Source organism: Salvelinus alpinus, chromosome 14 (assembly GCF_045679555.1).
Source record: "Salvelinus alpinus chromosome 14, SLU_Salpinus.1, whole genome shotgun sequence".
Taxonomy (NCBI): Eukaryota; Metazoa; Chordata; class Actinopteri; order Salmoniformes; family Salmonidae; genus Salvelinus; species Salvelinus alpinus.
Window position 1 is genome coordinate 26,668,666 of NC_092099.1, and position 19,419 is coordinate 26,688,084.

The window sequence follows — 19,419 nt, forward strand, 5'->3', positions numbered from 1 at the left end:
GAAATGGTGATATCAGCCTGTAAATATCACTGATCACACATGTTGGTACCTCTAGGTCATGGTAAAAAAAATCCTCTGTGGTCTCAGTAAGTATTAAAAATGAGTGCATAAAAAAATATCCAACTTCCAGCTACTTTCAACCATTTAAAAGTTAGATTGTTTGTCTTTTACAGTGAATGAGATTAGACCATCAAAGAAAATATAGCCCAATCAAAAACATGTAAGTAAGCTAGGTTAATATAAAACACATGCTATTTTAGAATGATAGTCAACATATTCATCAGGAATTTATACCCTTTATTAAATGGGCAACACGGGAACAACAAAATAAACCAAATTGTTTTTAATGTTTAAAAATGTAATGCACACATTATAGTAATGTAATTATAGTAATGTACAGTGAGTGCAGACCAAGTCCAGATAGGATTAGATATGTGTTTGATAAGTGCTTTTTCATGCACACACTGATGGAATCACACACTTGTTATTATTAGGATGATGTGGCCGTTCAGACATAGGCTGGTTTGAGCTGATTCTCTGTTGGTTTTGTGGTGAAAGGGACTCAGGATTGGGTAAATAATCTGTCACTAGGGGCTGGATGGGGGTGGGCATTTCAATCATAAGGGCCACTTACTGTAATGTGTGAGGGTCGTGAGACAGGGGTGTTTGCAGGGGCTATGGTGATGCTACTGGTGATCTTGCTGTTGCCTTTGACGTGGCAGCCATTGGTCAGTACTGGTGTCCTTAGCTCCCGGCCGGGGGTGTGGTACGGGCCACCAGACTGGCTCTGGGTTATACCATTAAAAGACTGGATGTAGGGGCTCCCAAGGTGGATGTGGATCTTGTTGTCCTCTGTGGTGATGATGCTCGGACCAGTGCTGTTGGACCTCTGTAGCTGCCAGCCATTCTGCTTCTCCGGGCTCACCCGGAATACGGCTTGACCTATGACCTTAGTGGATTCAAGCGATCCAGTGCTGACTGTTAGCATCTGGATGGGAGAGCCAGTGTGGTCAGGTGACACTGACCTGGAGGAATCTGGGGACATGACTGAGACGGGTGTCATGGTGAGAGGGGAGAGGACTCTGTCTGGGCTGCCAAACCCTTCTGGTAGTGGGGCGCTCTTTGTTCTGGCCACTGGTGAGATGGCAGCATTTGGGATGATGGTGATTCTCTGTTTTGGTGGGGCTCCGCTGGTGGGGATGATGGCGGTGCTGGTGTAGGATAAGGCATTGTCAGTGGTGACTCTACTGATATCCAGCATGGCCGTGTTGAGGCCATGGTCTGGCGTTACCCTGATGTGTAAGGGCTTCCCTTGGGTGTGTGCAAGCATCACATCTCCTTTCTGGAAAAAGTTACCGTTTAACACTTTGCAGTTAATGGGATGGTGATTGTCCTTGCCGTTGGGTGAAGGTATGCTGAATCGCCTCACATGATTGTTTTGGTGGTTCAAGCTTTCAATGTTGTTCAGCGGAGGTGAGTTGCACTTGTTGATGACACGATCCTCCTTTTGATTTGGGTCCTCTCCATCGATCTCCTCATACAGTTTACAGCTGAGCGCCAGCGGAGCCAGGCTCCTGTAGTCAGGTGGCAAGGTGTCTGCGGGCTCCGTCTGCACCTCCTTGGTGCACAGGTGGAGGTCTGAGAAGCATCGGCCAGTCATGCCAGGCCGGAGGCTCTTGCTGAATCGCCGGTACCTCTCCAGCTCATGGGTCAGTCCCTCCATCTCCCTGGCCAGCTCCCTGTTCCTGACCTCCTGCTGGGTCAGCCTCTTCTGCAGGGTGGAGCTGTCCATCTGCACCCGACAGATGGACTCCTCTGTCCCCATCAGCCTCTGGACCTTCTCCTTGAGTGCCTCCACCTCCCTTTTGAGGAGGACAGACTTGACTTGCTCCTCCTGGAGTCGCCTGAGGAGGAGGTGCTCCTGGTTGTTCTCCTTCTTCTCAGCCAGCTGGTACTTGGAGAGCTCCCTCCTGGACTCCTCCAGCTCCACTGCCAGAGCTCTGGCTGTCTCCTGCTCCTTGGAGCACTTCCTCTCCAAAGACTCAAAGTCCTCCTCTGCCTTCATCAGCTCTCCCTCTATCACTCCCTTCTGCATGAGTCTCCTCCTCAGTCTATCTACCTCCTGGGTGAGTTCTTTGACTTTGTTGTCTTCCTGTTGGTAGCCGTGGTTAGTGTTGTCCAGCAGGGGGCTCTTGACTTCTCGACATAACTCCCCCTTTTTGACCTCCAAGATCAGAATCCTTTTTTTCATTGCGCTAACTTTGCTTTGCAGATCCCCACTCCTATCCTCCTCTGCCCTCAGCCTCACCCGCAGCTCGTCCCGCTCTTTGGCCACACTCTGAATCCTCTCCTCTAGCTCTGCTTTAGACCTCAGTGCCTTGCGGCTCTCCTCAATGAGTTTCTTTGTGGCTGTTGACACACTGTCACTCTCAGCCTGCCGTTTCCCATCCTTCTTCTCCTGGAGTTTCTCCTCTGTCTGCCTGAGTCGCTCAGCCATGTTCTTCCTCTCTTCAACCACTACCATTGTGAGTGTTCTCAGCTTGGCAAAGTCCTGTCTCAACGCCCCCTCAGATTTTTCCAGCTGGCCCTCGATGGCTTCCAGTTCCCTTACCCGCACCCTGAGGGTATCCAGCTCTCCAAACAGCTGCTTGGTGCTGGCCCTCTCCTTCTCCAGGCTGCCCTTCAGAGAGCTGCACTCCTGCCTGCTTTTCCCCAGAGCCTCCTCCAGTCTGTCCAGCTCACTGATTCGGCCGTTCAGCTTGTCCACCTCGGCCTTCAGGCTGCGGCTCTGGCTGGACTCCCTCCCAAGTTTTCGGTCCAGGTCCCGGCATTGGTCCCCCATTCGGATCAGCTCCTCATCCTTTCCTTCCATCTCCACAACCCTCATCCTCAGCTGTTCCACCTCTGAGAGCAAGCCAGGGGTTGTTGTGCTCCCTTCTCTCCCATGGCCGAGCCTGTCCCTCAGCTCCTTCAGTTCCTCCTCGGCCCTCTGGAAGGCGCCCTTGGTCCCCTCCAGCTCATCCAGCTTTCGACTGAGGGCAGCCAACCGCTGACACAGCTGCCGGTTCTGGGTGTCCTCATTGGACAGTTTGGCCATCATGGCTTCCTGTTTGAGGTGGAAGTAGGAAGCTTGTTTGTGTAGCTCCGCCTCCAGACGAAGTGCTTTAAGCCCCTCCTCCTTTGCCCTGGAATGGGTGGAGTTTAGCTCCTGTTGGGCGTGGTCGGCGATTTCTGTCAGTTTCTGGACGCGTTTGCTCTGCTGTGAAAGTTGATTCATCAGGCGCTGCTGCTCGTCAACGACCAACAATGCAAAAGACTTGAGTTTAGTCAGCTCTTCCTTTAAAGCAGAGACCTCTCTCTTGCTCTCCTCCTCCTTTTTTTCCCAGTAGGCTTTCTCCTGGATGAGCAGTAATTTCAGCCTTTAGAAGAGGGAGACAAACAAAAGGATGTGATTCAAAGGGAAAGGTGTGGTTTAACTTAGTGATGTAACATATTTAAAAGTCTACAAAAACTTGACTTCTGTTGAAGGTTTACGAGCCTTTACTTTCAATCAAATCAAGACATGAAATAGCTGCCTGTATTTGTCTTTCTTCTGAATGCAATGTTATCCAGTGTGCGGAAGTCCCCCCACACTCCCTTTCCTCTTTCTACTACAGTACACTTCTGAGCTGGTGAGCTAATGTTCAGACAGGAAATGTACCATGTCCATGACGGAGACATCATTTCCTCCCTGTTCCCTGGCCCCCAGTGCTCTCTCTAGGAACAATCTCTGTTCCTTCACCCAGCCCGTGTGTGTGTGTGTGTGTTGCCCTTCTCATTTCCCTCCAGTCTCCACATCCCTGTCCTGCTGGCGTTTGCGAGGATGTTTTGACTGGCATCACAGATGGTGCCTTGGCAAGGAGCAGTTGGTTAATTATTTTCACCATACACACCAGCATAAACATGTGTTTGAATACACACAAACCTTATACACATACATAAATACACACACAAGAACAAACACGCATGTAGCTAATGTTTGTTCACATTGTTTTGACATTTATTTGATATTCATTGTTTTGTGTTGTAAAACATTTCCCCATTAAAGCAAGAACATATTTACAGAATCTCAGAGATGTAGTGACGGACGCCTGGGTTTGTATAGGGCAGGGCTAGCGTGTGGATTTACAGAAAACTTCAGAAACTCTCAATGATGTAAGCTCTTGCATGGAGCTGTATTACTTTTGATGAATTTGCAATGCAATTTAGTAGTTTATTTTCTCTGTAAATATTTATGGGGTTGTTTTTATGAGCATTTTCTTGGCATGCATTATGTTTTACTATAATACCGAAATGCTAATGAGCTGGATGACTGTCAGTACGCAATTGGAATTTTCTCTCATGCACGTGTACTAACGTGTACACACACACACACACACACACACACACACACACACACACACACACACACACACACACACACACACACACACACACACACACACACACACACACACACACACACACACACACACACACACACACACACAGGCCCAAAATACAGCCTAACTCTACAGACATTTACAGTAGCTAGACAAACTGATCACAAAGTTTAGCCTATATTGTACACATTTACAGTATTTCTTCATTGACACACTGAGTTTTCTGTATTTTAATATTCCTGTTTCACTTGATACATTTTAAATCTTCTCACTGAAAATTCCCAACTGATTTATAACCCACATGGTTCGGAATGCTGGAAAATCAATGCCGGGAGCGCAGCTGGGAAATCTAAACTGAGATTCTGATTAGCTCATCTCTCTACCCATAAATGTGATTAGTGATAGTGACCATATTCAACATTTTGTGTTTGTGTGTGAATATTTAGGCTAATGTAGCCTATAATTTAGAGCAAAAGCAATTAAGAGGAATATTTTCGAATAGTTTAGCAGCCTTATTATTGTTCCCGTTATAGGCTATCTTCTCTTTAGACTGAGAAGTGCTTTTAGATGTTAGGCTAACTTTTGGGTGTAGTTCGTTTTTCTAGACTTGTCTGAGTTGTTGAGGTAAGTTATCCAAATAAATGTATGGGTTGAATGTTAATTTGAGTGTTTGTAGCAAAGTGAAATACTGTAAGCATAATTTAGCATGTTATCATTATTTTGTATCATAACTCCAGGTTATGTGTAGGCTAATAAGAATAAACCTAAATCCATCCCTGTAATATAGGGGAAGGCAACTAGATTCCACCACGGGCCGATTTTTGTTGGAGTGGATGGTCGGGGGGCCGGAACATAATTATAATAATTAAGCCCAATAAGAGTATTTGAAAATAACAATAATTGTTTACCTTGATTACATTGAGACATGATTACATATGTCCCTATTTATTTGTGGGAATACTTGGGACAAGATTTCCTGATTTAATTTTTTTTTTGCTGAATTCCTAGTGATTTTATTCTTTTTTTTTTTACCTAAACCCCCCCCCCCAATCCCCCCCCCCCAAAAAAATTCACTCAAAGGGACTATACTGTAGCATGTTCTGAGTTCATCTGGGTTTGTTCCTACCTGATCTGTATGTCCGTAAAGTCTCAGATCAAATCCTATTCCCTCTCCGCTCTCCCACCTCTCCTTCCCGTAGTTCCCAGCAATGTGGACATTCCAGGCAGAAAACTAACATTATGAGAAGTGTTCTCCACACACCCCCAGCCAGACAGCACAGCTCTAGAGCCCATTACATCATCAACAGGACCTTATAAGGGGCTCTGTGATGTACAGACTCTATTGTGTGTGTGTGTGTGTGTGTGTGTGTGTGTGTGTGTGTGTGTGTGTGTGTGTGTGTGTGTGTGTGTGTGTGTGTGTGTGTGTGTGTGTGTGTGTGTGTGTGTGTGTGTGTGTGTGTACATGTAAGTGTGTGTACGCATCATTAACAATTTGTTTGTCATGTTTGCTAATCTTAATGTGTGCATGCATGCACATGTGTGTGCGTGTGTATGTGTGTGTGTGTACTGGATATAAGCCTATTCCAGATGAGGTCATGTTGCAGCCATGCCGGAGAGGCTGATGGGAAGGACAGAGGAAGAGACTTTACTCAGAGAGAGAACGAAAGAGAGAAGAGGGACCTCACACTCAATCTCAGTTCTAACAAGTTACTTGGCAACACTCACATTAGTGTACAGTACAGAGACTGGTGTGTGTGTGTGTTGTGTGGAGCCACATGTTTGTGCTAGCCCCCGTGCCTGGGGCCTGATAACCTGACAGAGGGATGACATCATCATAGGTCTGCAATCACATCCACATGTGTAGCGGTATGCTCTATCACTCCCTTTTCCCTCTCTATTGCTGGTACATGGGACAGATACATTGAGGTGTAATCCATATAGGGTGTTCTATAGGTGCACAGAAATGCTTTCCCCTCAGGAACACTGTCCGAAGCATGCACACGCACACACACACACACACACACACACACACACACACACACACACACACACACACACACACACACACACACACACACACACACACACACACACACACACACACACACACACACACACACTTGTAGGCTCTCTCAAACACACATACATGTGTTCACACACACATACGCTTACATAGCATTACAAGCATTTCGCTACACCCGTAATAACATCTGCTAAATATGTGTATGTGACCAATGAAATTTGATTTGATATACAGTGCCTTCAGAAAGAATGCATACCCCTTGACTTATTCCACATTTTGTTGTGTTACAGCCATAATTCTAAATGGATTAAATATATGTTTTTCTCACCCATCTACCACAATACCCCATACTGACCAAGTGGACATGTTTTCAGAAATTTTGCACATGTATTGAAAAGTAATACACCCCTGAGTCAATACATGTTAGAATCACCTTTGGCAGTGATTTCAGCTGTGAGTCTGTCTGGGTAAGTCTCTAAGAGCTTTGCACACCTGGATTGTGCAATATTTGCACATTATTTGTTTGAAAATTATTCAAGCTCTGTGAATTGGTTGTTGATCATTCCTTGACAACCATTTTCAAGTCTTGCCATAGATTATCAAGCACAGTAACTCAGCCACTCAGGAACATTCACTGTCTTTTTGGTAAGCAACTCAAGTGTTGATATGGCCTTGTGTTTTAGGTTATTGTCCTGCTGAAAGGTGAATTAATCTTCCAGTGTCTGGTGGAAAGCAGACTGAACCCGGTTTTCCTCTAGGATGTTGCCTGTGCTTAGCTCCATTTCGTTTATTTTTTATCCTGAAAAACTCCCTATTCCTAACGATTACAAGCATACCCATAACATGATGCAGCCTCCACTATGCTTGAAAAGCATATGTTTCTCCATAACACTTCGTATTCAGGACAAAAAGTTAATTGCTTTAGTGCCTTGCTGCAAACAGGATGCATGCTTTGTAGTATTTCCTTCTTTTCACTCTGTCAATTATGTTAGCATTGTGGAGTAATTACAATGTTGTTGATCCATCCTCAGTTTCTCATATCACAGCCATTAAACTCTGTAACTGTTTTAAGGTTTTAAAGGAAATAAGCTTTAAACCTGCAAAATGCGAATGGGAGGTGCGGGATGTTCACAATGCAGGAAGGGGGGCATGAGTGAAAAAGTTTAGGAACCCCTGCTTTACACCACCGGTATAAAAACATCTAAATTTAAGTCATTTTAAATTCAAGCTGCAACACAACAAATTTGTTGTCAAGAGGTGTGAATACTTTCTAGAGGCACTGTGCTGAGACAAACACCAGTCATTTATGTGTGGCGTTGCGTCACAGCAAAATCATTTCATTTGAAGATGCTAGAACAGTCCACATGTACTTTTCTTCTGCCAACAAAACGTGTAATGAATAGAAAAATCAGACAACCCCATAGTAGAAAAGTTTATCTATGTACCTTGTTGGCTTTTTGTTGTGTGTTCTACGTGAGAGAAATATTTATCTTGAGCCACATTCAAGTTACGAGTGCCAGGAGGGAAACATGCATTCTGACAAGCAGTCAACGCACATCAATTATTGCAATTTCGGGGAAAACAGCAGTTTTAATGGGCTTTGTTAAAAAGGGGAGATCCCAGCTTTCCATTCCTACTTTATTTATTTCTCAACTTCTAAATGTGCAAACTACACAATTTTAAACCCAGAGTATTTAGCAGCAGCATGGTGAAGCACGTGCATAAAGATGGCAGCCCCACATCTGCTTACTACAGTTCACCGTATTGTACAGTGCTCTCCATTACTCTTTTTTGTATTGGCATTAAGACAATACACATGATCCCAATTCGATCTCCAAGAGGGCGCAATTAAAAAAATGTAAAAGTAGATTGAGCTGATTTATAGTTACATTGAACCATGTCGTGCACCGTAGTTTAAAAAGTCTGTGGATAGTTCTCATACAAAGACGTCATATCTTAATTGCTCCATCTATATGCACCTTCACCATTTACTGTGAGTGCATAAGAGAGAGTGGGGCTAAATGTTGCACGGGTCAACTGTAGAGTAACTTGTGGTAAAACACCACCCTACTTAACATTTTTGGGGGGCAGTAACTTAAATTATGATGAGACAGACAACATTTTTAGTTTAGCAAAAGTAGTGGCAACCAGGGAAAGTGGTGGGGGTTAAATGCTGAAGGTTTCTGTAAGAAGTACATGCAGGGGGCATATTACCCCGGGAGGAAGTTTACCCCATGTTACCCTAACAAGTAGGGCTACATTACATTTACTGTGTTTATGCAATTTTTTGAGAACCCGGAATGCCAAAACAAGGGACACACACAAACACACACCTGTTTGACATGCACTCATCTACACCAATGACTGCATATGAATGGACAAAGCCAACGATCATGTGACACCATTCAATCCCATGTGAAGACTCAATAGCACATTTGAAGCCAAAGAAGTTGGTTAATCGGTTAAAAGAAATACTGGTGTAATCGAAGCAATTATTGGTACCATGATTGTCTTAAACAAAAGTTTTAATTACACTAAGATTGAACACGAAGATTGCCATTCCCATTCACTATAATGGGGGATCCTGTTTTCTGAAAACGATGCCTGAAGTGCCTTGAAATTTGTGTCTTCAATGAGAGGGGGCTGCCGTTCTTCCCTGATCCACCCACCCACCCACACCCGCACGCACCCACACCCGCACGCACACACACACACACACACACACACACACACACACACACACACACACACACACACACACACACACACACACACACACACACACACACACACACACACACACACACACACACACACACACACACACAGGAAGATGCTCTTGGAGCTGTCTCTCTTTCCCCTGGGAACTGATTCTCTAGAGGAACAACATTGTGGCTAAACACTGGTCAATTCACTCTGAGGAGGAAGTAGACGTTTTTTCCCTCCTTTTTGCTGGAGAAAAAGCCTCAAGTCCCCAATTAAGGGTGAAATATGTCCCCTGTGACATGTCGTCATCACACAAGCATTTCCAAAACAGCCCAAAGACCCACAGTTCTCTGGAAACTTCTCTATTTAAAGAAGGGACTGTTGGTGAGTATGTGTGTGTGTGCATGTATGTGAATTAGTCAGCATAGGACTAAAGCTCAAGCCAAACACACACACACACACACAGAGAGAGAGACACACAAGAGGGAGTAGCTCATGTGACATCCATTAAACCTGGACCAAGCTGATTAGCAGCATGTGGCTCCAATTCCAATAGCAAATAACAGCAACAACACTGTAATAGCCCTGATGTTTTCAGGTAGTAGTTTACAATGAAGGCAGGAACTACTGTACGTTGTGCAATTCATAAGTGTGTTAACACTTTTTTTTTACCATTTAACCTGTTGAGGAAAAGCTCGGTCTGGAGTTTTACCTGGTCAGTTCCCATGGTCAAGGAAAAGCTCCTCTTCCCTACCTATGAGTACTGTATAATCAATTATTTGGAAACTGAAGGAATGGGATGTGTATCAGACAGTGTTCCTCATTCCAGCCCATTCCACTGTCCTGGAATACTTCAGGAATTTATTCTTCCTTCTTCCCTTGAAGTAGCTTAGGCCTACGGGTTGGCAGATGGCCTAGCGGTTAGAGTGTTGGATCAGTGACTGAAAGGTTACTAGTTCGAATCCCTGAGCAGAAACATCTGCTGATGCGCCCTTCAGCAAGGCACTTAACCCTAATTGCACCATGGTCATTGTTGATAATGGCAGACCCTGGCTATGATCCCACCCTCCGATGGTGTCTCAGGGGGAATTGGGATATGGCAGACCCTGGCTATGATCCCACCCTCCGATGGTGTCTCAGGGGGAATTGGGATATGCAAAGAACGCATTTCAAATTCACGTATTTATACACACTTGTGCAATGGTGCATGTTGAGCACCAAATTACTATACGCCCTGACATAACTGGATAGGTGAAAGCTATGTGATGGAGGGCTTGCAGATGTAGACTCCTGTAGCCTAAATTGAGGAAGAAGGATGCATTTTGAAAGTATTTAGAAGGACCACTAACTCTAACATAGGGTTCATGGGGTCCTGTTTCGCTTCAAGGAGGGGCTGGCTGCCTCATTGCTTTTCCACAATTACATGAATGATTGAATCTTTCAAAGGCATTTCCAGGAAAGCCCTTAAAATGGCTGCCATGTAATAGGCCTGTTATATGAGGAGAGCTGATGTTTGTGACAATGCTGTTGCTGGTTGCAGTTACAGTGGGGAGAACAAGTATTTGATACACTGACGATTTTGCAGGTTTTCCTACTTACAAAGCATGTAGAGGTCTGTAATTTTTATCATAGGTACACTTCAACTATGAGAGACGGAATCTAAAACAAAACTCCAGAAAATCACATTGTATGATTTTTAAGTAATTAATTTGCATTTTATTGCATGACATAAGTATTTGATACATCAGAAAAGCAGAACTTAATATTTGGTACAGAAACCTTTGTTTGCAATTACAGAGATCATACGTTTCCTGTAGTTCTTGACTAGGTTTGCACACACTGCAGCAGGGATTTTGGCCCACTCCTCCCTACAGATCTTCTCCAGATCCTTCAGGTTTCGGGGCTGTCGCTGGGCAATACGGACTTTCAGCTCCCTCCAAAGATTTTCTATTGGGTTCAGGTCTGGAGACTGGCTAGGCCACTCCAGGACCTTGAGATGCTTCTTACGGAGCCACTCCTTAGTTGCCATGGCTGTGTGCTTCGTGTCGTTGTCATGCTGGAAGACCCAGCCACGACCCATCTTCAATGCTCTTACTGAGGGAAGGAGGTTGTTGGCCAAGATCTCGCGATACATGGCCCCATCCATCCTCCCCTCAATACGGTGCAGTCGTCCTGTCCCCTTTGCAGAAAAGCATCCCCAAAGAATGATGTTTCCACCTCCATGCTTCACGGTTGGGATGGTGTTCTTGGGGTTGTACTCATCCTTCTATTCCTCCAAACACGGCGAGTGGAGTTTAGAGCAAAAAGCTCTATTTTTGTCTCATCAGACCACATGACCTTCTCCCATTCCTCCTCTGGATCATCCAGATGGTCATTGGCAAACTTCAGACGGGCCTGGACATGCGCTGGCTTGAGCAGGGGGACCTTGCGTGCGCTGCAGGATTTTAATCCATGACGGCGTAGTGTGTTACTAATGGTTTTCTTTGAGACTGTGGTCCCAGCTCTCTTCAGGTCATTGACCAGGTCCTGCCGTGTAGTTCTGGGCTGATCCCTCACATTCCTCATGATCATTGATGCCCCACGAGGTGAGATCTTGCATGGAGCCCCAGACCGAGGGTGATTGACCGTCATCTTGAACTTCTTCCATTTTCTAATAATTGCACCAACAGTTGTTGCCTTCTCACCAAGCTGCTTGCCTATTGTCCTGTAGCCCATCCCAGCCTTGTGCAGGTCTACAATTTTATCCCTGATGTCCTTACACAGCTCTCTGGTCTTGGCCATTGTGGAGAGGTTGGAGTCTGTTTGATTGAGTGTGTGGACAGGTGTCTTTTATACAGGTAACGAGTTCAAACAGGTGCAGTTAATACAGGTAATGAGTGGAGAACAGAAAGGCTTCTTAAAGAAAAACTAACAGGTCTGTGAGAGCCGGAATTCTTACTGGTTGGTAGGTGATCAAATACTTATGTCATGCAATAAAATGCAAATAATTTCCTTAAAAATCATACAATGTGATTTTCTGGATTTTTGTTTTAGATTCCGTCTCTCACAGTTGAAGTGTACCTATGATAAAAATTACAGACCTCTACATGCTTTGTAAGTAGGAAAACCTGCAAAATCGGCAGTGTATCAAATACTTGTTCTCCCCACTGTATCTGTTTGAGCTCACAATTTATTAAGTTGTGTACATCTCTTATGTCCCTGCCAGTGGTAGGCCCTAATCAGCAGTGTGTGTAAATGTGTGTCGGGGGTTTTACCTCATCAAATCATGGCCAGTGTTGAGTCAAGCAGAGCCTCTCTGCTGTCCTAAGTGCCTCTACTCTGCTCTTTTATAAAGACTCCATTGTTTCATGTCATGCCAAACTACTCAGAGGAAGGAGTTCATTTGTGATTTATAACTGATCTGTCAGGGGGAAAAAATATTGCGTAAATTAAGGCTGTTTTTGGTGTTTGGCAGACTCCAGAGCCTGTTCTCAACACAGTTCTCTGTGCAAGGCAACTGTAATCCTTCGGGCTATTGTATCCCCTTCTTTCCCCCTGACCCTTCTCAATGGCACCGTGGCAAAGTTCAGACCATTATTGAGCCCAGCAGTTCAGACAATGGATTCACTTAGACCTATTTGGAAATGATTGGCTGTATCAAATCAATAACCAATATTTTAGAGTTCTGAATGAACCCATCAGTTTATATCGTGACAAAAGAGTTGTGACTTCTGAATGAGTTTGCAGTGCCAGATCCTCCTGTTAATGGACCTGACACATTACTGGCTGAGTGGACGGATGTGTGAGCGTGGAGGACAGATGAAACAGCTGGTTTCCACGACGACTCAGCCAAGTTTGCACTGTCCTCAGTCCTGTCCCTCAGGACGACCAATTAAAACATTTTATTGACACCCTTGATAAAGATGAGCAAGAATTACTTTTTAAAATAAATAATTCAAAAACTGAGCTATATTGTGTGCTCCAAAAAATTGGGAAAACTAGTACAATTCCTCAGAGATTGAGATTTTCTTTAAAAATGAATAATATGTTTAAAAAGCAATAATTCAAATACTGATTCTCATTTCGACACCAAACAGCTCTCTTTCTATGTCATCTGACCAAAGCACCGGTTCCAATCCAAGTGCAAATGCCGTTTAGCAAACTCCATTTGTTGGATTACATCAAAATAGAGCTGTTTGGCCACGCAGAAAATAACCCCATATCTTCTGTAAAATATGGTGGTGGATCTTTGATGTTATGGGGCCATTTTGCTTCCATTGGTCCTGGGGCCCGTGTAAAGGTCAACGGCATCATGAACTTTACTCAGTTTTCTGTATGGAGGAATGGTCTAAGATCCCTCCCAATGTGTTCTCCAACAGGCTCAGTGTCGTTATCCTCTCAAGGTGAGGTATTGAATGGTCTTGAAAACAGGGTGTCAAAAAGCTTTGACCCCTACCTTAATTTTTTTTTTAAATAAAACTTGTTCAATTAAATATCTTTCTCTGAGCAATTGTATCAGTATCAAATAATATAGTTTCCCCCAAAAATGTAGCTGTCACGCCCTGCCCTTAGAGATCCTTTATATGTCTCTATTTTGGTTGGTCAGGGCGTGAGTTGGGGTGGGCATTCTATGTTTTGTGTTCTATGTTTTCTTTTCTGTGTGTTTGGCCGGGTGTGGTTCTCAATCAGAGGCAGCTGTCTATCGTTGTCTCTGATTGAGAACCATACTTAGGTAGCCTTTTTCCACCTGTGTTTTGTGGGTAGTTATTTTCTGTTTTGTGTGTCTGCACCAGACAGAACAGTTTGGTTTGTTCCGCTTTGTTATTTTTTGTTCTAGTGTTCAGCTGTATTAAAAATCATGAACACGTACCAGGCTGCACCTTGGTCCTCTTCTTCAAGCAGCCGTTACAGAACTACCCACCACCAACGGACCAAGCAGCGTGGTATGGAGGAGCAGAGGGTTCAGGACTCCTGGACTTGGGAGGAGATATTGGACGGTAAGGGACCCTGGAGACAGGCTGGGGAATATCGCCGCCCGAAAGAAGAACTGGAGGCGGCGAAAGCTGAGCGGCGGCGTTATGAGGCAAGGCAGCGCAGCAGGCACGAGAGGCAGCCCCCCAATTTTTTGGGGGGGTGGCACACAGGGAGATTGGCGGAGTCAGGCGATAGACCTGAGCCAACTCCCCGTGCTTACCGGAAGCAGCGTAGTACTGGTCAGGCACCGCGTGTTATGCGGTGAAGTGCACGGTGTCGCCAGTGCGCGCTCATAGCCCGGAGCGCTATAGGCCAGCCCCCCGCAAGTGCCATGCGAGAGTAGGCATCCAGGCAGGGCGGATTGTGCCAGCCCAGCATGTTTGGTCTCCGGTGCGCCCAGGGTATCCTGCGCCGGCTCTGCGTACTGTGTCTCCGGGGCGCTGGGAGGGTGCTGTTCGTCCTATGCCAGCGCTCCGCCCATGCCGGGCGAAAGTGGGCATTGAGCCTAATGGAGAGGTGCGAGCGGTAAGCACCAGATCTCCAGTGATCCTCCACAGCCCGGTTCGACCTGTGCCTACACTCTGGAGGGGCCGGGCTAAAGTGGGCATTCAGCCTGGAGGAGTGGTGCCAAGGCTGCGCACCAGAGCTCCAGTGCCTCCCCACAGCCCGGTTCATCAGGTGCCTCCTCTGCGCACCAGGCCTCCTGTAGGTCTCCCCAGCCTGGTGGGCCCTATGGCAGCCCCACGCACTAGGCTGTCTCTGCGTCTCCTCCCTCCAGAGTCTTCCTCCAGTCCGGACCCTCCGACGCGACGGCCCACAGCGACGGCCCACTGTGAGGGTCCCCAGTCCGGGGTCGGCGGCGAGGGTCCACGTCCCGCACCAGAGCCGCCACCGCGGATAGATGCCCACCCAGACCCTCCCCTATAGGTTTTGCGGCCGGAGTCCGCACCTTTGGGGGGGGGGGGGGGGGGGGATACTGTCACGCCCTGACCTTAGAGATCCTTTTTATGTCTCTATTTTGGTGGGTCAGGGCGTGAGTTGGGGTGGGCATTCTATGTTATTTTCTCTGTGTTTGGCCGGGTGTGGTTCTCAATCAGAGGCAGTTGTCTATCGTTGTCTCTGATTGAGAACCATACTTAGGTAGCCTTTTTCCACCTGTGTTTTGTGGGTAGTTATTTTCTGTTTTGTGTGTCTGCACCAGACATAACTGTTTGGTTTGTTCCGCTTTGTTATTTTTTGTTCTAGTGTTCAGCTGTATTAAAAATCATGAACACGTACCAGGCTGCACCTGGTCCTCTTCTTCAAGCAGCCGTTACAGTAGCATAGGATCTGACCCTTTTTTTCAATTTTCGCCTAAAATGACGTACCCAAATCTAACTGCCTGTAGCTCATGACCTGAAGCAAGGAAATGCATATTCTTGATACTGTTTGAAATTAAACACTTTGAAGTTTGTGGAAATGTGAAATTAATGTAGGAGAATATAACACATTAGATCTGGTAAAAGGTAGTACATTGTTTTATACCATCATCTTTGAAATGCAAGAGAAAGGCCATAATGTATTATTCCAGTCCAGGCGCTAATTCGATTTTGGCCACTGGATGGAAGCAGTGTATGTGCAACGTTTTAGACTGATCCAATGAAACATTGCATATCTGTTTAAAATGTTGTATCAAGACTGCCCAAATGTGCCTAATTGGTTTATTAATACATTTTCATAATTCTGCACTCTCCTCGAACAGTAGCATGGTATTGTTTCACTGTAATAGCTGCTGTAAATTGGACAGTGCAATTAGATTAACAAGAATTTAAGCTTTCTGCCCATATCAGATATGTCTATGTCCTGGGAAATGTTCTTGTTACTTACAACCTCATGCTAATCACATTAGCCCACGTTAGCCGTAGAGGTTAATTATTTATTTTATACAGTTATTTTTGCTCCTCTTTACAACGGTGTCAATAATTTCAGACCCCAACTGTATAGATACACTGAGTGCACAACACATTATGAACACCTGCTCTTTCCATGAGATAGACTGACCAGGTGAATCCAGGTGAAAGCTATGATCCCTTATTGATGTCACTTGTTAAATCTACTTCAATCATTGTATATGAAGGGAAGGAGACAGGTTAAAGAAAGATTTTTAAGCCTTGAGACAATTTAGACATGGATTGTGTATGTGTGCCATTCAGAGGGTGAATGGGAAAAACAAAAGATTTAAGTGCCTTTAAACTGGGTATGGTAGTAGGTGCCAGGCGCACCATTTTGTGTCAAGAACCTTAACACTGCAGGGTTTTTCACGCTCAACAGTTTCCCGTGTGTATCAAGAATGATCCACCACCCAAATGACATCCAGCCAACTTGACACAACTGTAGGAAGCATTGGAGTCAACATGGGCCAGCATCCCTGTGGAACGCTTTCAACACCTTGTGGAGTCCATGCCCCAACGAAATGAGGCTGTTCTGAGGCAAGGGGGGGGGGGGGGTGTGCAACTCGGTATTAGGTAGGTGTTCTAAATGTTTTGTACAGTGTAATTTCGTGATATGTACAGTGAGGGAAAAAAGTATTTGATCCCCTGCTGATTTTGTACGTTTGCCCACTGACAAAGAAATGATCAGTCTATAATTTTAATGGTAGGTTTATTTGAACAGTGAGAGACAGAATATCAACAAAAAAATCCAGAAAAACGCATGTCAAAAATGTTATGAATTGATTTGCATTTTAATGAGGGAAATAAGTATTTGACCCCTCTGCAAAACATGACTTAGTACTTGGTGGCAAAACCCTTGTTGGCAATCACAGAGGTCAGACGTTTCTTGTAGTTGGCCACCAGGTTTGCACACATCTCAGGAGGGATTTTGTCCCACTCCTCTTTGCAGATCTTCTTCAAGTCATTAAGGTTTTGAGGCTGACGTTTGGCAACTCGAACCTTCAGCTCCCTCCACAGATTTTCTATGGGATTAAGGTCTGGATACTGGCTAGGCCACTCCAGGACCTTAATGTGCTTCTTCTTGAGCCACTCCTTTGTTGCCTTGGCCGTGTGTTTTGGGTCATTGTCATGCTGGAATAGCCATCCACGACCCATTTTCAATACCCTGGCTGAGGGAAGGAGGTTTTCACCCAAGATTTGACGGTACATGGCCCCGTCCATCGTCCCTTTGATGCGGTGAAGTTGTCCTGTCCCTTTAGCAGAAAAACACCCCCAAAGCATAATGTTTCCACCTCCATGTTTGACGGTGGGGATGGTTTCTTGGGGTCATAGGCAGCATTCCTCCTCCTCCAAACACGGCAAGTTGGGTTGAAGCCAAAGAACTCCATTTTGGTCTCATCTGACCACAACACGTTCACCCAGTTGTCCTCTGAATCATTCAGATGTTCATTGGCAAACTTCAGACGGGCATGTATATGTGCTTTCTTGAGCAGGGGGACCTTGCGGGCGCTGTAGGATTTCAGTCCTTCACGGCATAGTGTGTTACCAATTGTTTTCTTGATGACTATGGTCCCAGCTGCCTTGAGATCATTGACAAGATCCCCCTGTGTAGTTCTGGGCTGATTCCTCACCGTTCTCATGATCATTGCAACTTCACGAGGTGAGATCTTGCATGGAGCCCCAGGCTGAGGGAGATTGACAGGTCTTTTGTGTTTCTTCCATTTGCGAATAATCACAGAAACTGTTGTCACCTTCTCACCAAGCTGCTTGGCGATGGTCTTGTAGCCCATTCCAGCCTTGTGTAGGTCTACAATCTTGTCCCTGACATCCTTGGAGAGCTCTTTGGTCTTGGCCATGGTGGAGAGTTTGGAATCTGATTGATTGATTGCTTCTGTGGACAGGTATCTTTTATACAGGTAAGAAACTGAGATTAGGAGCACTCCCTTTAAGAGTGTGCTCCTAATCTCCGTTCGTTACCTGTATGAAAGACACCTGGGAGCCAGAAATCTTTTTGATTGAGAAGGGGTCAAATACTTATTTCCCTCATTAAAATGCAAATCAATTTATAACATTTTTGACATGCATTTTTCTGGATATTTTTGTTGTTATTCTGTCTCTCACTGTTCAAATAAACCTACCACTACCAAATTATAGACTGATCATATCTTTGTCAGTGGGCAAACGTACAAAATCAGCAGGGGATCAAATACTTTTTTCCCTCACTGTAATTGTATCGATTTTTCCCCCTCTGGCTTTGAGTGGCCATCTGTTATGTGGCACAAGACTCTCTTACATTCAGATGGTTTTGATGCTATCATTCGAACAATCCTGTCAATTTTTGGGAAGCATTTGAGAAAACATGAACGAGTCTGGAGAAGGTTGCCGGTGTGGGGCGATATTTTAAGACGTGCGAGTGAGTAAAAGATAATGCACACAGACATGTGTTCTTGTGCGCACTGAACATGTGTGTGTCGTCAACAACATGTGGGAGCGGTTAACACTTAAGACCTGTCAACCTAATGACGGGGCATAGAAACAGAGATTCAAAGCATGGTCTGATGTCTGGGGTTTGAACAGTCAGATCACTGCATTCTGATAGACATGTGTAATCATGCTGTAACATGCAATGATGGCCTAATCATACTATAACACGCAATGATTACATCATCCTTCACACAATGAATAGCCTAAAGTCTACAGTTCACGATCACAGCAGAACATCTAGGCAAATCTCTGTATACACACTATCTTGTAACTCTTCCACACAAACAAGTTTCTTACCTAATCTCTTTTATTTACCAGAGGATGGGGAAAGAGGGAGGGAAGGGGCGATCAGATATTAAGTGGATGGCTTTAAACCCCGAGTGGGTGGATTGAGAGAAGGAGGAAAGGATGGAGAGATTGAGAAATAGATATTAAGAGGAGCAGAGTGGGAGACATTCCTTACTGAGGCACTGTATATTATTTATTTAGAGGAGAGTAGGATGGATGAGAAATGGATCGAGAGCTGATAAACTTTAGAAATGTTCCTGACTCAGTTGCTTGTCTTATTTACGCAGGAGATGGGATGGAGTGATGACACAGAGAGAGAGAGATAAATGGCAGATTAAACATCTCTTACTTCCAGTATTTACTTTTCCTCTCCAGCACTACCATGTGTAGTCTCTTGTCAAAGCATGGAGAATTTTCTCTTTCTCTAATGTTTTAAGAGAGGTCATTATCACTGACTCAATCTCCAACCTTCTGTCTCCGTCAGGCTCCGAGGAATGTGTGTAGGAGTGTGTGTGTATTTTTAGAAAGGGAGAGAAGTAGAGAGGATAAATAATGTTGTAACAACAGTCTGATTGAACGAGTGTGTCTGATATCAAAGATAGACATGGCAAAT

At 44.9% G+C, this 19,419-nt stretch overlaps 1 protein-coding gene across 2 annotated transcripts; it reads right to left on the reverse strand.

Annotated features, from left to right (window-relative positions):
• Positions 1–279: 279 nt before the first annotated feature.
• Positions 280–5,704, reverse strand: LOC139538668 (filamin A-interacting protein 1-like). Of its 2 annotated transcripts, none has more exons than XM_071340998.1 (2): positions 5,548–5,704; positions 280–3,419 (listed from the first exon to the last, which is right to left on the reverse strand). In XM_071340998.1, exon 2 carries the CDS (start codon positions 3,275–3,277, stop codon positions 614–616), a length of 2,664 nt encoding a protein of 887 aa, XP_071197099.1. In that variant the 5' UTR covers positions 3,278–3,419; positions 5,548–5,704; the 3' UTR covers positions 280–613. The 2 variants fall into 2 exon arrangements, with proteins under 2 accessions (XP_071197099.1, XP_071197098.1); XM_071340997.1 differs by lacking the exon at positions 5,548–5,704 and adding an exon at positions 3,701–5,453.
• Positions 5,705–19,419: the final 13,715 nt, after the last annotated feature.